General features: G+C 40.9%; 1 protein-coding gene across 7 annotated transcripts in view; it reads left to right on the top strand.

Moving 5' to 3' along the window:
• CSMD3 (CUB and Sushi multiple domains 3) overlaps positions 1-20344 on the top strand; it is a 1888113-nt gene that overhangs the window by 1701953 nt on the left and 165816 nt on the right. For all 7 annotated transcript variants that reach the window (XM_077271102.1, XM_077271099.1, XM_077271098.1 and 4 more), the window contains 3 exons: positions 2072-2266; positions 5737-5910; positions 7246-7419. In XM_077271102.1, coding sequence (XP_077127217.1) covers positions 2072-2266; positions 5737-5910; positions 7246-7419 — 543 coding nt within the window. The remainder of the gene's footprint in view (positions 1-2071; positions 2267-5736; positions 5911-7245; positions 7420-20344) is intronic.

Here is a 20344-nt window from a genome sequence, read left to right as displayed (position 1 = left end):
GCACTGCAAGTTTCTCAATTCTGTTCAGCTGTCTCTCTGCTAGGTCAGTCTCTAGCCCAGTGTTTCCCAATTCTAGTCCTCGAGGTCCACCAAGAGGTCATGTTTTCAGAATTTCCTTAGTATTGCATATGTGATAATTGCAACACCTGCACGAGCAATAATTCTATCACCTATGCAATACTAAGGAAATCCTGAAAACTTGACCTGTTGGTGGGCCATGAGGATTGGCGTTGGGAAACACTGTTATAGCCATTTCTCTATTTTCCTGGACATAAATCTAAGCTCAAATGTAATTAATTAATTCAAGTTGATATTTTGAGATTAGATTTGACTTGAAGTTTATTTTTACTATTGGAGAAAGATGGTCTGAAAACGAGCAAGACAGAGCCGGTTTTTGAGATTGAGATGTAATACAAGTAAGCTGCAGAAAAAGCAAAGTTAAAAGGGTATTCCATGATTGAAACAAAATGGAATAAGAATGGGAATGTAATATTAGAAGAAAAGAAGCAATACATGTTTGTATTAACCTCTTTTGCTAGAATGCTGTCCTTCTGGTGTCCACTGACAGTCTTTGTATGCTTGACTGGAGCGATGATGTCTTGTTCGCACAAGTGACTATTGCAGTAATTGGCAATTTGGGACTCTGAGTCACCTCTCATGGAGAATCCATGAGTTGGGATAGTCAAGGAGTCTGAGATCAAAAGCCAGGAACGTATGTTATGAACAGAGGGAAGAGGCAAATGCCTAGTCAGGTAATGGTCTGAGGTCAAAATACTAGGAAGATAGTGGATCAGAACAAAGAGGTTAAACAGACGGATGATCAAAACGAGATCCAAGGTCAAACAATGAAAGATCATCAAACAAAACACTAAGCACCAACTACACTTAGCTGAAGATACATCTTGCAGAGGTCTGGGACTACATAGCTGGGCAATCACCTGGGACAATGAACACCTGAAGACAGCCAGCACCTCCCAGTCTCAGATTGGATGGCCGAGTTGTCAATCAAAACACCGACAACTCAGCACACCTCTGTACCAGACTAGACACACTGAAAACATTCCAGAGAACTTTCTAAATAGCTGGGTTTGCCAATAGGAAATTTTTGAAGGTGTCTATTCCGGAAGTCCACCTGTTCACTTATGCACTTGGCAGTGGTTGGATTAGTCAAACTGAGAATCAGTATAGGAAAAAAAATAGCTGTGTATACACATGTAAAGATAACAGTAATCAATCATACATGATGCATGACTCTGCATGAAAAACAGTCACTTGGCCCTATAGACATAAAGAGGCTGTCAGAGTGGCTTATCAGAAGGCAAAAATAGGACTCTAGTTGTGCAAGGACCAAGAAGATAAGATATTGGAGGTAGCGCATGCTTCACCATCAAGGCTTGTTCACACAAGCAAATTCATTGGACGAGTGCTATTCAATGTTTTTTTTATCAGATAACACTCGGACCAATGCTATATTTTGAGGCAATGCAGATCTGCTATTTTTTTCTCATGCCAATTCAACATGAGAGAAACATCACAGCATGTTGCAACTGGTGCCGCAAATCGGATCACACTCATCCGTGCAAGACTATTGGTGGATTTAAAACATTGGACTGCAATTGGATGTCAACTGAGTGCAGTCCAATTTATGCAGATACAGACTATGGAGAAGAAGGAGCAATAAAGTTCTCCATCTTCATTGCATCTTTGATACGATTCTATCTGATGAAAGAATGGGGTCATACTAAGATGACACTCGGCTCAAACTCCTATTAAGAGTTGGAGCAGAGCATCATTATCATAATGGGCCTGATTCTCTTCCATGAGAGAATCAAAGTTCTTATTACCCCAACTTTATGGGAATAGTTCAACTTTCAGCTATTTTCCCAGAATGTCGCATATTAAAAATAGTTAGTAAAATTACAGAACATGAAAATTTCTACAGAAAGAAAACATGTCACTTAAAAAGAAGAAACGCAAGAAAATGCATGTTCTGGAGCTTTAATTGGCGTATGGCAGAAAATACACTGTTTTTGCTCTGATATAACGTAGCTTCATTTTGCTTCTTTTAAAGTTGTTACATGTCCAAGTATAAATTCTTTCACCTTGGAGCACGGAAGATGGCGTATCGTCAATGGATCCCACTATGAGTACAAGACAAAAGTTGTCTTTAGCTGTGATCCAGGCTACTTCCGTTTGGGACCAGCATCTATTCAGTGCCTTGCCAATGGAACATGGAGCTGGAGAAACGAGAGACCACACTGCCAAAGTATGTATAGAAGATTATTTAGCGCTGGATGTTGCATAATTACGAAGATGGGTAATACATAAATATGTTTTTTTGTTAATGCTTTTTCAAAATATGTATTAGTTATTCAGAAGAGTAGTAAGTCATATATTATCAGAAAAAGTACAGACTTGTTTGGTGCTGAGCTTCCATTTCGTGTGGGGTTTTCGAGTTTGACAATGTTGTCTTTGAAGCTCGTAGGCTCAATCTGAATTCAATTGCTGACCTTCTTGCCCTTGGGAAGTCCCTAGAAACAGCTTCAACGGTGTCTGCTTCTCAGAAGGCAGCACAAAGCTGTCGAAATGCTCACTATATATACTGAATATGAAATAGTTGCAGTACGTAGATGGATTTTTTTAAGGCTGTATTCAATAGATCTTCGAAATAGTGCTTAGGATAAATTGTGATATTTGATGAAAGATTTTATCATAAACTACACATTGAATCTTTCATTCAGATCATCACTTATTTTGTGAGTATGAAATATCAAGAGATAAATGTGACCAGATGAGACATAGTGTATCAGGATTCATTCTAATTATTATTGAGATGAATTTAAACAAAAAGGTTGTTATATAAAATGCTTCGGCTGTGACATAGACGTGGCTTGGCTAAGCTAATGTATTAAGCAGTAATCCAACCTCCTATACACGTAGCAATAATGATGTTATGTCACAGAAAACTGTGAACTGTGTCAAACTCACAGCTGGAAGTGGAGCTGCCTAACTCAGGACTATCTATGGTCTTCTTTTATGTTATATGCTGCGTTATAGATGAGTGGATCTATCTACAGAAGATAGAGTTTGAGTTGAATTTATTTTATTTTGCTGTTTCATTCAAATTTGAATACGTTGAGGTTCGATTTGTGGATCACAAAAAATCTTTCTCAGTACCATTTCCCACACTGCTGAAGCTTTATAGAGCAAGCTAATATAATTTTGTACTGCAACACAGGCTCTACAGCTATGATATCTAGCGGATTATCACACCCAGGGCTGCCACTAGGAATTTTGGGGCTCCATACTGGCCAAATTTTTAGGCCCCCTTGAGAGTCCGCCCAGGCTCCAAGTGTACAGATAATACAGTGATCACCAGTGACATACACAGGAGAGTGTCAGTTTACAGGTAATACAGTGATAATGTACACAGGAGCTCTGTATATAATGTCAGTGTACAATTAAACCAGTGATCACCAGTGACATTATACACTGCAGCTCTGTATATAGTATACAGTCAGTGTACAGGTAACACACTGACTCACCAGTGACGTCTCTAGCTGAAGTCCTTTATCTTTGCTTTTCCTTTTCATCCAGCACAGACCACTGTCTCTGCATAAAATAACAGTTACCTAGAGCATCACATACAGAGCACATTCCCCACTTTTCCCCTTTCTTCTACACTACACATCTGAATACAGAGGTGCACCCACAATCATTATATAATTGGTTACTATGCAACTCACCATTCCAAATATAAATTATAATCTGCCACTGTGCCCCCACTAACTATACATAGCCACTTTCCCCCTTTAATATATAAATTAATTAGCACCTGTACTCTTTCCCCCAATTCATTGCCAGTTACTTCATGCCAAATGCCCCCCACTATGTACCTCTTGCTCTAACCCTAACCCCGATTCATTATATTTACATGCCCCTCCCGCCCCAATTCATTGTCATGTCTTTCTCTCCCACCCTCTATTCATTATCAACTGCTCTACCCCACATTCAACACATCATTAACTTACTCCCCCACCCTCAAAATTCATTATTTGTTCTCACTTAGATCATCATTTGCTCTCCCTACCCCCACCTTTATTTCATCATTTGCTCTCCCCACCCCACCTTCAATTAAATTGCTGTCCCTGTCTCTCTCACTGAATTCATCATTTGCAGTCCCCTGTCCCCCCACTTTATCATTTTCAGTCCCATGTCCCTTCCCCCACTTCATTATTTGCAGTTTCCCCACTTTCATTTGAAGTCCCCTTACTCCATCATTTGCAGCCCCCTATCCCCCTTTAATTTCAACATGTGCAGTCTCCCCTCAGACACATAACATCATGTGCAGTCCCCCTTACCCCCCACTTCATCAAGTGCAGTCCCCCTTACCCCCCCCACATCATGTGCAGCCCCACTCCCCCTTCATCATGTGCAGTCCCCCTTACCCCCACTCCATCATGTGCAGTCTCCTTTAACCCCTAAACTTCATCATGTGCAGTCCCCCTTACACTCCACACTTCATCATTTGCATTTACCCTCTCCCCCTCACCCAATGAATTCATTTTACAATGCCACGATTTATGATGCACAGATACAGCATAGAGTTATAGGTGTAGTACAATGCCAAAGATTTCACTTACTTCTTACCTTACATGAGTGATATTTATTGTAAATTCTACTAGTCCATACAGCAGAGGGGACTCATGTGATCTAGGGTCCACAGGTTCAGGATATTGATAAATGTACCCTACCAATAGAAACTGTCCTCAGCAGGGTACCCTTTAATAAAGTCATTTTCCTCATATATAATCATTGATACAGTATTATGGGCACCACATAATCCTCCTTACAGTATTATGAGCACCACATAGTCCTCCATACGGTATAATGGGCGCTATATAGTGCTCCAAATAGTGTTATAGGCACCACATAGTTCTTCATACTGTATAATGGTCCCCATATTTTGTTTCATTCAGTATAATAGGCCCCATTTATTTTTCCATTCAGTGTAATGGACCCAATATATTGCTCCATAAAGTATTTTGTGCCCTATACTGCTACATACATAAAAAATATATAAAAAATAAATATGCACCTCTACCCATTCCCTCATTGCTCAGGTCTCTTCAGTGTCTTCTGTCCCTCTGCATTGCTCAGCACACAGGCACACAGGGCATGCTGTAGTAACATCATTGTACTTTCTACACTGAGATGTCACGGAGCTCAGACACAGAATGGGAATGATGGAAGAGGAAGCATCAGCTGACGCTCCCATCATTGTTTTTAACTGTATTGGCATCTAGGATGCTGAAACAGTTGAAAGTATGATGCATTGTGGGGTTACTATGCCACTGAATGGGCCCACCCTGTTTGTCCTAGCATATGCCTTGGTGCGCTGGGTGGTGAAGCTGGCCCTGGTCAGCGGAGTCCTCTCTTTCTTTCTTTTATGTAGAGTGTAAGCTTTTATGGCAAGCAAGGTTCCCACTCTCCCCCATCTGAATTTTACACTAGAATAATTGACAATTAAAATAAAATTTTTATTTTTTTTAACAAAAGGGTTTAGCCAGGTAGCCAATAATTATAAACTTAGTACTTACAGTGAAAGCTGCAATATGATTGGCTGCTATGAATGACAAAGACAGTTCTTTTATATATTTTTTATAAAACTGCCCCGGCCTATTAATTTATTGCAGCTTACATCTTATAACCTTTTTGATTGTTTTCATATTTTAGTTACGTCATGTGGGGAACTTCCTGTACCACCAAATGGAAAGAAACTTGGAACACAAACCACATTTGGATCAACAGCGATATTCACCTGTGATTCAGGGTACATGCTTGTAGGGTCCGTTGTGCGAGAATGCTTATCTTCTGGACTTTGGAGTGGCACTGAGACAAGATGTTTAGGTACCTTTCACTTCCATTAAACTTTCAGCTATGAGTATATTTTTTCAAAGATTGTACCTGGAACTTGGAACCTTTGGGTGACTGAAACGACTCCTAGGACTCGTATATGGAGAGCATCATTAAAAAAGCCACAGGATAGTTGGGGGTCTTGTTACAGATCTAGTAGTGTAAGCTGTGGAGCTTTTCTAGAGAACAGGGAATGTCAGAAAAATACTTTAACCACTGCTAACATAAGATGGAAGGGGCCACAGAATAATATGAGTAAAGGTCTTTCTGGTGTATAATGCTATTATATGGGTTATCAAAGAAATGTAATACAATAACTAACTATAATAAATAATACACATTGAAACCCCTTTATTTTAACAAAAAGTTATTCTTTATCTAGTGCATACTAACAGGATTTTAAAGAGGGAAACTGCTGTCAATCACAACTAGTCGTAGATTTCTGAGGTCATGCACTAGGACTGGTTGTTCGAAACAGACTTCAGGTCAGAGGAGAGTCCAGTCCAGCTTCTTGAATGCACAATCCTCTGTTTGGTCAACCTGACAGGACACTGTGTAGAGCCAGACTAAAGGAGAAGATAAATACCTTTCTTTAGCTGTCTGAGAATGAACATATGGCAGTCAGCCTGACAGTTTTAGTGCGTCTGTCTTGCACTTCACAATGCCCATCCTACTGCTTGTCCTCCGAAACCTTGGACGGGCTACACAATGAGATAGATGGCAGTTGCCATATTTGAAGTCCTGACAGAGTGCGCTAGATAAAGCATACCTGTTTAACGTTTAATATTTATATGCATTTTATGTATTTTATTTACTTTATTAAACATCCTAAAAGAGCCGTTCAAATTTGAAGCTGATTGAACCCGTTTTTTAGATAATGTACTTCATATAATAATCAAATGAAGAAATTAAGTAAGTGATATAAGCATTCCCATGAATTTACCAATATAAAAGAGGGTTATAAAAGGAAATTAGAGACTAGTAATTCTAAAAATAAAATTAGACTTGGATGAGGGAAAAAACAATCAATATTTTTTTGTTTTTTAATATTATTAATTTGTTGCTTTAAAGGTATTCACACATGTTGAGTAATTGTTTTTTATTTCCCTCCATACACATGCATGCCCATCTCATAGCCAAACTTCTGAGTGGTTTTAAAGGTTTAGGGTAATAAGTAGCTGACAGGTACAGTACTGTGCTTATTTGCTTATTTTCAACATGCCAGACCTTTTTTCAAATATCTGTCATCTGGGTGAATTAGAATACACTCGTATACATGAGAAATGGGTGAATCTGGCTGACATGCATCTTTTATTGTTCACATTGCAGCTGGTCACTGTGGAACGCCTGAATTAATTGTGAATGGACAAGTGATTGGGGAGAATTATGGCTACAGAGATACTGTTGTGTATCAGTGCAACGCTGGTTTTCGCTTGATTGGGTCATCAGTAAGGATTTGCCAGCAAGATCACAACTGGTCTGGTCAATTGCCATCCTGTGTGCGTAAGTAAACACCTTGTGACTTCATTGATTTTTTTTTATTGCTATTCCATGTGTTGAAATATTGTTACTTTGTCACTGGAAATGTAGCAATATATGGTGTACTGGGGTACAGTTGTCATCGAAAGATTGTCCACCATGACAATATTTTTTTTTCCTTTATGATATTGATAGCTTGAGGGGAATTATGTATTTGAGGGATGCAAACGTTTTCCATACACAGAAAATCTGAGTTGAAAAAATGTAACACAACACTAAAAAGGTTGTCTAGGCTTGGGACTCAAGTCTACAGTCAATCTGCAGACTTGTGAATCCTCATTATGTGCCCATTGCTTGCTGTCAGGATTCTTTAGTGCTGACACCATGAAAAGCAGTCTGGCGCATGACCGCAAGTATACAATTTTACATACATGAAATCCCCTGTCAACTAGACATGTGTGGCCTCACTCAATCAATAAAAGTGAATTGAGTGAGGTTGGACACGTCTAGTCAGAATGTGGCCAGAAGTATACAAATCGCATACTTACGGTCACTTGACTACCAGCTTCTTGCTTTGACACCATAGATTTATGACAGTGTGTACTGTGAACATTATGATGATTCACAAGTTACATAAAATGACTGCAGACTCCAACACCAAGCCTGGGCAACATCTTTAAATCAGCGGTGTATCCAGGGGCACAACTACTAAAGTTGCGTCCAGGGGTTTCCCTGGTCGTGAGCCTAGGGGGTTGTCCATAAAGGTCCCTTTGGTCCTTATGAAAAGACTAATACTATTGAAAATCTTTTCACAGTTAGGGGACCTGAGATATTGCATTGGGATGTAATTCAGACTCCCAGAGATCATAAAGTGATAACATATCCTGTGAATTTTGCCATTTTTTATGAGATGGGACTAAAACTTTAAGTCATTAATAGATTTAAAATGTGTTTCTATTGTTACAAAAAGGCAGCATATTATGGTGCTTTCCTTACAATATCTATCACTCTTTGTCTTCCCCTTGTTTGGGGGTCACTGATCGCTTTTGTTGGTGATACTGCTGCTCCACAGCTACAGAAAAGGTCTTCTTTGCTCTGCCGACGAGGTGTGACTGCCAACATCATGCTGACTGACAGCCGTCTTCCTACTGTTATGCAGCAGGAATTAGTCTGTCAATCAGTATGACATCAGTAGTCATGCCCCGTCAACAGAGAAGAGAAGCCGCTTCTCTGTCGACAGAGTCACAGAATGGCTGGCAGTAGAGGTCAGTACAGATTTCTGTGTCAGCAGAGATTTGTACTGGGCAGAAAAGGCGGGTAGTTAGCAACTACCTGTCTGTTAGCTGTTAGACCTACAGTAAATAATTAATATTGTCCTAGATAACCCCTTTAATTAATATATGCTAGCTACTAATTTACATAAAAATACATATTCATTTGTAAGCGTCCGCTTCAACACAAGTTCCATGCCCCCTATAACTCTGAAAAGTTTCAACCTATTTCAGTGATTTTGAGACTGCTTTTTCATGGCACATTATACACTGCTCAAAAAAATAAAGGGAGCACTTAAACAACAGAATATAACTCCAAGTGAATCAAACACTGATTGACAATCAATTTCACATGCTGTTGTGCAAATGGAATAGACAACAGATGGAAATTACTGGCAATTATCAAGACACCCTCAATAATGGAGTGGTTCTGCAGGTGGGGACCACAGACCACATATCAGTACCAATGCTTTTGGCTGATGTTTTGGTCACCTTTGATTGTTGGGTGTGCTTTCACACTCGTAGTAGCATGAGATGGACTCTACAACCCACACAAGTGGCTCAGGTAGTGCATCTCATCCAGGATGGCACATCAATGCGAGCTGTGGCAAGAAGGTTTGCTGTGTCTGTCAGTGTAGTGTCCAGAGGGTGGAGGCGCTACCAGGAGACAGGCCAGTACACCAGGAGACATGGAGGGGCCGTAGGAGGCAACAACCCAGCAGCAGAACTGCTACCTCCGCCTTTGTGCAAGAAGGAACAGGAGGAGCACTGCCAGAGCCCTGCAAAATGACCCCCAGCAGGCCACAAATGTGCATGTGTCTGCACAAACGGTTAGAAACCGACTCCTTGAGGATGGTCTGAGTGCCCGACATCCACAGATGGGGGTTGTGCTCACAGCCCAACATCGTGCAGGATGCTTGGCATTTGCCACAGAACACCAGGATTGGCAAATTCACTATTTGCGCACTGTGCTTTTCACAGATGAAAGCAGGTTCACACTGAGCACATGTGACAGACATAACAGAGTCTGGAGATGATGTGGAGAGCGATCTGCTGCCTGCAACATCCTTCAACATGACCAGTTTGGCAGTGGGTCAGTAATGCTGTGGGGTGGCATTTCATTGGACGGCCGCACAGCCCTCCATGCGCTCACCAGAGGTAGTCTGACCGCCATTAGGTACCAAAATGAGATCCTCAGACCCCTTGTGAGACCATATGGTGGTGCGGTTGGCCCTGGGTCCCTCCTAATGCAGGACAATGCCAGCCCTCATGTGGCTGGAGTGTGTCAGCAGTTCCTGTAAGATGAAAGCATTGAAGCTATGGACTGGCCTGCCCGTTCCCCAGGCCTGAATCCGATTGAGCACATTTGGGACTTCATGTCTCGCTCCATCCACCAACATCACGTTGCACCACAGACTGTCCAGGAGTTGGCGGATGCTTTAGTCCTGGTCTGGGAGGAGATCCCTCAGGAGACCATCCGCCGCCTCATCAGGAGCATGCCCAGGCATTGTACAGTAGGGAGGTCATACAGGCACGTGGAGGCCACACACAATGCTGAGCATCTTTTCCTTGTAATGAGGCATTTCCACTGAAGTTGGATCAGCCTGTAATTTGATTTTACACTTCGATTTTGAGTATCATTCCAAATCCAGACCTCCATGGGATATTCATTTTGATTTACATTGATAATTGTTATGTTTTATTGTTCTGAACACATTCCACCATGCAATGAATAAAAATTTGCAACCGGAATATTTCATTCACAGATATCTAGGATGTGGTATTTTAGTGTTCCCTTTATTTTTTTGAGCAGTGTGTTTTATGTCAATGGTAAATTTAGGTCAATATGTTTTGCATCTATTTATAAAAATATCAGAAATTTGGCAAAAAGTTAGCAATTTTCAAACTTTGAATAATTGATTATCCCTTTAATCCAAATAGTCAAACCACACAAAACAGTTAATAAATATCATTTAGCTCTTGTCTGCTTTAGATCAGCACCATCTGTAAAATGTTCTTGTTTTGCCAGGATGTAAGAAGCTGGAATTTTTCATTTTTTCAAACATCCAAGCAGTAACATTTCTCCTTGCAGAGAGTCAAATGCCAAGCCTGACATGCCAAAGTGAGGAGACTTTCAAGCCTTGAACGCAGTGTCTGCAAATTGAGATTTTGGTTTTAGCTTTTGTCCAAAGTCATGTGGCAAGGCTCGCTAGAGAGTCGTTATTGACTTTTAGGATTGCTACTTCCAATAGGTGGCACTAGAGTTCTAGTCCTCTTCCTCTCTGAAGAAACAATTTGTGTATTTCCCAGAGAAGCATTGCAAAGCTTGAAAGTCTCTTCATCTTGGCATGACATGTCCCTCTCTGCAAAGAGAAATGTTACCTCTTGGATCCGGTCAGACGCCTCTCACCCAGCCAAACCAGATATCACACTTTGCACTAATGGGGGGCAGTACTCCAAGACACAGTGTCTGCAAATTGCGATTGAGATTTTGGTTCTGGCTTTATCACAAGTTATGTGACAAAGGCTCGTTGGTCAATATTGACTTTTAGGATTGCTACTTCCAATAAGTGGCACTAGAGTTCTAGTCCTCTTCATAATTTTTTTCAAAGAAATTTGCAAAGCATATGTTTTCATGGACCTATTCAGTTTTTAAGTGACTTTGGGGGTCCTACACATTGAAAAAAAAAAAAAGTGCTAACATTTTAAAAACAGCGCCCCCATTGTATTCAAAACAGCTGTCAGGTAGTTTATTAACCCTTCAGGTGCTTTTCAGGAATTAATTCAAAGTGACATGACAGGAAAGAAAAAAATTATTTTTAACACCCGGTGTATTTTTAGGACTATAAGACGTACCCCAAATTTAGAGGAGGAAATAGGAAAAAAAATGTGAAAATAGGGATCTGTCTTATAGTATGAATTTACTTTACTAGGGGGTGGAGGAAATGCAACAGGGTCACAGGAGGTAGGAGCAAGGTCGCCGCTGCAGGTGTGGGGCGATGCTATAGCCTTGGGCTGGGAGGAGGGGGTGTTCTAATCATTGGGAGGCAGGAGCCATTGATGTCCCAGCGATGAGTTCAAGGAAAATGTTGGTGGTGCAAGGCTGTAATGGAGTCTCCCCTGCACACATTAATCCCCTACAGGGGGCTTATGGAAAATGGCACTGGTACATATGCAGATTGAGATCTTGGCTTGTAATTGAGCCAAGATCTAAGTCCGTGTATGCGTCGTTACTATTTTCCTGAATCCCATCACTGAGTGATCAATGGCCCCTGCCTCTCACCACTGGGACACACCGTGCTCCCAGCCCAGGGCCCATAGCATTGCCCCACTCCTGCCTCCGCTGGCTTCTTGCAATGGTGACCCTGCCTCCTGTGACCTTCCACAGCTGCCATCACCCCATTGTAACCTACATTCAGACTATAAGATACACCCTCATTGGTAAAAATACTGTAAATGTTGCTATCTTGTGTACAGGTCACTATAGCCGGCAGCCTCTGAGGCCATGAGTTGCAATGGCAACCATCAGGACCACACAGTGTGCCAATGGCTGATGGGGTTAAAGATAGAGCCCCCCACAGTCTGTTCTTCATCTACATGCCATAGTCACTATTGACAGCGGCATCTAAGGGATAAATGGCCATGATTGGTGCCACTGCCAATCATGACTAATGCAGCAGGCTGTCAGCTATAGTGCGCAGCTGACAACTGCTTCCCTGTTGGTGAATGCTGTTCATTTATATCTCAAGGCAATTTCGAGATGTATTTGTGGTCTGTAAGAGGATATATATTATTATTATTATTATAGCGCCATTTATTCCATGGCGCGTTACATGTGAGGAGGGGTATACATAATAAAGACAAGTATAATAATCTATCTATCTATCTATCTATCTATCTATCTATCTATACATATATATGCAGAAAGTTGTCTGATAAGATGTGAGGATACTCTAATATCAAATATTAACATGATGCATCCTACCTATTGTGCCGCAATGTATTAATCAATGCTTAGATCCGTGTACACTGCCTCACAATTGCCACGTTGCATGGTTACAGATGAGAAGGAGTGACCAGAATTCAGAGCAAACGGCATGAAAAATTTGAAACAGCATGAAACATATCCGCAGCCCCACAGCGAGCACCAGGGACTCATTTGATTGTCCTATCTTGCCCTTGATGTTTATATCGCTTCTTTTTCAGATCATAAAATTGTCACCTTCTCTATAATTTAGGCTTTGCCTGTTTATCAAGGTGCATTTCTAGGCCTGGTGCTTCCCGGTATCGTGCAGCGAGGAACTGTCTGCAAAAATCCTCTTAATAATGTTTGTCAACGGAGAAATAATTATGATCTATCCGACAACGTTCTCTTTCCGTCCGGCACCTATTAGAATAATGTATGATTATGTTGCAATGTAAGAAGATCTACTGTATCTGGATGTAGAATTGTCAGTTGAGCAGATAATCAGTTTTCCATTTTATTTGGCCTACTCTTGAGATATTCAGCTACTACAGTACAACAGCTGTCTCATGAAAGTATTCATGAGCACAGATTCTGAGAAGGCCATTCACCCAATAAATCTGCACTGACACTGATCGCTGTCAGCCAAAAAAAAAATTCTTAACACTGTTTGTCCTGTATTTCAGTGAGCTCAAATGTACTTAAAGTAAATATAATTAAATAATAAAAAAAACAAAGAGAACTATAAAATCAAAGAGTGAAAGTTCAGTAAAAAATACAAACAAAATAGCAAATAAGAAATAAATAATTATACAGTAGAAAATAGATAGATAGATAGATAATAGATAGATAGATAGATAGATAGATAGATAGATAGATAATACATAATAGATAGATAAATAGATAAATAATAAATAGATAATAAATAGATTCATGATAGAAAACAGATAAATACATATATAGATAATAGACAGATAATAGATAGATGATAGATAAATAATAGATAGATGATAAATAGATAGATAAATAGATAATAGATAGATAACATATAGATAGATAGATAGATAGATAGATAGATAGATGCTAAATAGATAGATAATACATAGATAATAGATTGATTGATTGATAGATAGATAATAGATAGGTAGAGAGATAGATAATAGATAGATAGATAGATAGATAGATAGATAGATAGATAGATAGATAGATGGATAATAGATACCGTATATACTCGAGTATAAGCCGACCCCCCTAATTTTGCCACAAAAAACTGGGAAAACTTAATGACTCACGTATAAGCCTAGGGTGGGAAATGCAGCAGCTACCGGTAAATGTCAAAAGTTAAAATAGAAACCAATAAAAGTAAAATTAATTGAGACATCAGTAGGTTAAGGGTTTTTGAATATCCATATTGAATCAGGAGCCCCATATAAGGCTCCATAAAGTTTATGATGGCCCCATAAGATGTCCATATTAAAATATGCCCCATATAATCCTGCATAAAGGTTAATAATGGCCCCATAAGATGCTCCATAGACACATTTGCCCAATATAATGCTGCACAAATGTTGATTATAGCCCCATAAGATGCTCCATAAAGATATTTGCCCCATATAGTGCTGCACAAACGTTATGGCCCTATAAGATACTCCATGCAGACATTTGCCTCATATAGTGCTGCACAAACGTTAATTATGGCCCCATAAGATGCTCCATACAGACACTTGCCCCATATAGTGCTGCACAAATGTTATGGCCCCATAAGATGCTCCATACAGACACTTGCCCCATTTGCTGTTGCTGCGATAAAAAAAATCACATACTCACCTCTCCGTCGCTCAGGCCCCCGCACTTTCAATATTCACCTGACTTCGTTCCGGCGCAGCTCCATCTTCAGCGTCTTCTCCACTGACGTTCAGGCAGAGGGCGCCCACTAACCACGTTATTGCGCCCTCTGACCTGAGCGTCACTGCAGAAGATGCTGAAGATGGAGTGGCGCCAGAGTGAGGAGCAGGTGAACATCACGCAGGGCAGCGCTCCACTCCCCGTTATACTCACCTGCTCCTGGCGCTATGCAGTGCCTGCTTCCCCAGTGCCACAGCTTCTTCCTGTATTGAGCGGTCACCATTACCGCTCATGGCAGTAATGAATATGCGGCTCCACCCCTATGGAAGGTGAAGCCGCATATTCATTACTGTAATGAGTGGTACCATGTGACCGCTCAGTACAGGAAGAAGCTGGGGTGCTGGGGAGCCAGGGACCAGCAAGGACCACGCCAGGAGCAGGTGAGTATAATTAGACAGCCCCCGCTCCCCCTCCTCTGCCGACCCCTGGGTATGACTCGAGTATAAGCCGAGAGGGGGACTTTCAGCCCCCAAAAATGGGCTGAAAATCTCAGCTTATACTCGAGTATATACTATAGATAGATAATAGATAGATATTAGATAGATACATAATAGATAGATAAGTAGATAGATATATAATAGATAGATGGATAGATAGATAATAGATAGTTAATAGATACATGATAGATAGATAATAGATAGATAATAAATAGATAGATAATAGATAGATAATATATAGATAGACAGACGATAGATAGATAATAGATAGATAGATACATGATAGATGAGTCATGAGTAAGACTGAACGCGTCGACTGGGTCATGTCGACAATGTACATTTTTCTTTTGTATGCACTATAATTTCTTTAAAAAAAAATAAAAAGAAAAGGAAAATCCAGTCCTGTTGAGCCAGACTCCAATTTTTCTATTTTCCTTGATGTGAGGCCAGGGCGAGGCCGGTCTCTGAGCCCCAGGTGGATGAGCATAGAGCAACTGGGTGAGCTGGAATTAAGTTTCTCTCATCAAATTACCTGGTATTTCTAATTATAAATTCAGTTTTTAAAAACTAATTATAGGTCAGGAAATCAATTTTTTTTTCAGATGTTGGATGTAAAATCATTGTGTATTGTTCTTAACAGATGGTTTAATAAAGAGAGAGTTTTTAAAAATAGTATAATACACTATAACTTGTCAAAAAAATTATAACTCAGTATGGGAGCTGACCATGTTGGATTTATTATCAGGGTCAAAACTGTTTAGAAATAAAATAAAGCCATTTAACTTACCTAACGTTGCAGTTAAAATGAGAAAATGCTATCTATATATTGCGACCACCTCAAAACATCCTCAAAGTGGTCGAACACCATAGATGAAATCTGCTCCAAATGTATCATTGGCTCAAATTAGTATAGGCAGGCACCATGAAGGTGACCATGTCAGTTCCATATAGCTGTAAAAAGAGCTCGTTCCCAAACAGAAAATAACTTCTACCCTACGAGATCCAACAAAACAAATAAGAAAATTACTTATTCTTTCTCCAGGTGTTCTCTGTTCTAGAGATTACTCAAGCTATTTAACTGAGCTGCCCGCCCCTGATCCCTGACAGACGTAGTTTGTGCTTCCTAGTGAGTGTTTGCCTGATTCTGTTGTTCTGATCTTCTGCTAACTGACCATTTGGACCGTGTTCTGACTACCCCTTTGTCTTGCCCTTTTGCATGCTCCGCTATCTCCTGGTATTTTGACCCTTGGATTATGATCTAACTTATGCCTTTGTCTTTCCCTTGGTTATTTATGTGCTCTTTTGGTACTGACCCCAGAACATCTTACTTCTCTGCCTCACGGTGTGTCCTTGAGTGGTGACTGGCATCACATATAACTGCTTTTTGTTTAAGGGTATATTCAGATAAATATCACAATTTCCAATCTGACATAGTTAATGCTCATATTGTGGCAAAATAATCTAATCAATGGATGTCAGTTCTTACTAAATACATGTTCTATAGTTGTCATAATCAGATGGAAACACTCAAGGGTTCCATTACTTTTCATGTTAAACTAAGGCGAGTAAAGGGTATTAGACCACAGGGAACAACATGTTTCTCTATCGATAATCTTTAAACAAGAATGAATCTCTGTCAAACAAGTCTTTCCAAATCTGCAGGATAGAAATAAGAATAGAGCACGGGAAATAATTGCTCATGGGTCATTGCTAGCAGCAGCAAGGGTGAATGTAGTGTTTTTCAACGTCCAATTATAGCAAACTACAGTAGCTGCAACCGCTATGCTGAACAGCGAGGAGAGAGGTAATAGGTGTCTACAACTGTGACACTGCGCCGGTCTAAAGGCAGACGCCTGAAGTAAATCTCCTGTACACAAAAACAAATTATTTATAGACGTTAAAACTATTACTGCATTATCTATCTATCTATCTATCTATCTATCTATCTATCTATCTATCTATCTCCTATCTATTCTCTTTCTATCTATCATCTATTTTCTATCTATCTATCTCCTATCTATTATCTTTCTAACTATCTATCTATCGATCTATCATCTATCTATCTATGTATCTATCTATCTATCATCTATCTATCTCATATCTATCATCTATCTATCTATTATCTATCATCTATCTATTATCTCTCTATTTATCTATTATCTATCTATCATCTATCTCATATATCGATCATCTATCTATTATCTATCTATCTGTATATTATCTATCTACCATCTATCTATCTATTATCTATCTATTATCTATCATCTATCTCATATCTATCATCTATCTATCTATCTATCTATCTAACTATCTCTATCTTCTATCTATTACCTATCTATTATGTATTATCTATCTCATATATATCATCTATCTATCTATCTATCTATCTATCTATCTATCTATCTATCTATCTATCTATCTATCTATCTATCCTCTAATATTTATCTATCTGCATTATATATCTACAGTTGTGCTCAAAAGTTTACATACCCCGGCAGAATTTTTGCTTTCTTGGCCTTTTTTCAGAGAATATGAATGATAACACCAAAACTTTTTCTCCACTCATGGTTCGAGTTGGGTGTGTTAGGGCTGGCGGAACACACTGAGTAAATAGAGAGATGTTATTTGGCGTGTTCGCAGCCCGGGGTCCACCGTGCAGGAGAGAACCTGCTGCTGGCAAATGGCGGCCCTATATGGCGGTTGAAGCGAACTCTGTTACTTCAGAGTCGCCTAAAGAAAGCACTGTGTCCTGTTACACTCACAGGAGAACACAGCAACTGCTGAGCAGATAGCAGTTTGTGGTTATGCAATCATACAATCTCCTCACCGGAGGAGCCGGTATTCTAGGGGCTTATTTCAGCTGGGGCCCTGAACACATACACACGTAACCAAACTGGCGCAAAGCACATAACTTAGATTTGATACTAGCGCATGGCCGTGCGGCCATGCAAACCTTTTATAGCTGCAGCAAGTACAGAACCTTCCTAGAAGGACCAATGAGAGGCAGCCACAGAGCCCTTTGGAACTTCAGGACCTTCCTGGAGAACCAATGGGTTTTGCTGCAGTATCTAAGCATGTGACCCTCGATCTCCAATGAGAGATCTCACCCTGGGCATGCTCAGAAGGGAAAAGGACTTAGTCCCAAAAGCATCTGCTCACCGCTGTCCAGCACTGGCTACAATGGCAGAAGCTGGAAAAGCAGCAATAACCCTTTGTACAGAGTCAGACTGAGCGAGACACTGGGACCGACGTCTCCGCTGAGCAGGCTCCACTGCAGCAGGAGAAGAATGGGAGACCGCAGTGGAGATGGCCCAAGATTCCCCCTGTGCAGAGGCGGGAACTCGACCCCTAAGAGGGTGAAGCCATTTATTGTCAAACTACTGTGTTTTCTCTTTTTAAATCATAATGACAACCCAAAACATCCAAATGACCCTGATCAAAAGTTTATATGTCATGATCTCAATGGCAAGAGAACATAGCATAAGCATATATAGGAACTAGCTCTTGGAAGATGGGAACTGAGCCGACCATGAACTAAACCTAACGCACAACTAGCAGTGGCCGGGTAGCATGCCTACGTTGATTCTAGATGCCCAGCCCAGCCGGAGGACTAAATAAAGCTAGCAGAGGAAAATATTAGTCCTAGCTCACCTCTAGAGAAATACCCCGAAAGGAGACAGAGGCCCCCCACATGTATTGGCGGTGAGTTGAGATGAAATAACAAACGTAGTATGAAAATAGGTTTAGCAAATTTGAGGTCCACTTACTACATAGCAGAAGACAGAAAGGACACTTTCATGGTCAGCTGAAAACCCTATCAAAAACACCATCCAGAAATTACTTTAAAACTCTGGCATTAACTCATAACACCAGAGTGGCAATTCCCGTTCACAAGAGCTTTCCAGACACAGTAACGAAACTACAGCTGTGAACTGGAACAAAATGCAAAAACAAACATGGACAAGAGTCCAACTTATCTAGTAGTTGTCTAGGAGCAGGAACAAGCACAGAGAGGCTTCTGATAACATTGTTGACCGGCAAGCAACTAACAGAGCAGCAAGGTTATATAGCGACTCCCACATCTTGATGGGAACAGGTGAACAGAGAAGATGAAGACACCAGTTCAATTCCACCAGTAGCCACCGGGGGAGCCCAGAATCCAAATTCACAACAGTACCCCCCCCTCAAGGAGGGGGCACCGAACCCTCACCAGAACCACCAGGGCGATCAGGATGGGCCCTATGAAAGGCACGAACCAGATCGGAGGCATGAACATCAGATGCATTCACCCAAGAATTATCCTCCTGGCCGTATCCCTTCCACTTGACCAGATACTGGAGTCTCCGTCTGGAAACACGAGAGTCCAAAATTTTCTCCACAACGTACTCCAACTCACCCTCAACCAACACCGGAGCAGGAGGCTCAACGGAAGGCACAACCGGTACCTCATACCTGCGCAATAATGACCGATGAAAAACGTTATGAATAGAAAAGGATGCAGGGAGGTCCAAACGGAAGGAAACAGGGTTAAGAATCTCCAATATCTTATACGGGCCGATAAACCGAGGCTTAAACTTAGGAGAAGAGACCCTCATAGGGACAAAACGAGAAGACAACCACACCAAATCCCCAACAGAAAGCCGAGGACCAACACGACGGTGGCGGTTGGCAAAAAGCTGAGTCTTCTCCTGGGACAACCTCAAATTGTCCACCACCTGCCCCCAGATCTGATGCAATCTCTCCACCACAGCATCCACTCCAGGACAATCCGAAGATTCCACCTGACCAGAGGAAAATCGAGGATGAAACCCCGAATTACAGAAAAACGGGGACACCAAAGTGGCAGAGCTGGCCCGATTATTGAGAGCGAACTCCGCCAATGGCAAAAAAGCAACCCAATCATCCTGGTCAGCAGACACAAAACACCTCAGATATGTCTCCAGGGTCTGATTAATCCGCTCGGTCTGGCCATTCGTCTGAGGATGGAAAGCGGATGAAAAAGATAAATCTATGCCCATCCTAGCACAGAATGCCCGCCAAAATCTAGACACGAATTGGGTCCCTCTGTCAGAAACGATATTCTCAGGAATACCATGCAAACGAACAACATTTTGAAAAAACAGAGGAACCAACTCGGAAGAAGAAGGTAACTTGGGCAGAGGAACCAAATGGACCATCTTAGAAAAACGGTCACACACCACCCAGATGACAGACATCTTCTGAGAAACAGGCAGATCTGAAATAAAATCCATCGAGATGTGCGTCCAAGGCCTCTTAGGAATAGGCAAGGGCAACAATAATCCACTAGCCCGAGAACAACAAGGCTTGGCCCGAGCACAAACGTCACAAGACTGCACAAAGCCTCGCACATC

This window comes from Ranitomeya variabilis, chromosome 6, assembly GCF_051348905.1.
Source record: "Ranitomeya variabilis isolate aRanVar5 chromosome 6, aRanVar5.hap1, whole genome shotgun sequence".
NCBI classification, from domain to species: Eukaryota; Metazoa; Chordata; class Amphibia; order Anura; family Dendrobatidae; genus Ranitomeya; species Ranitomeya variabilis.
This window is presented reverse-complemented; position numbering and strand designations above follow the sequence as displayed.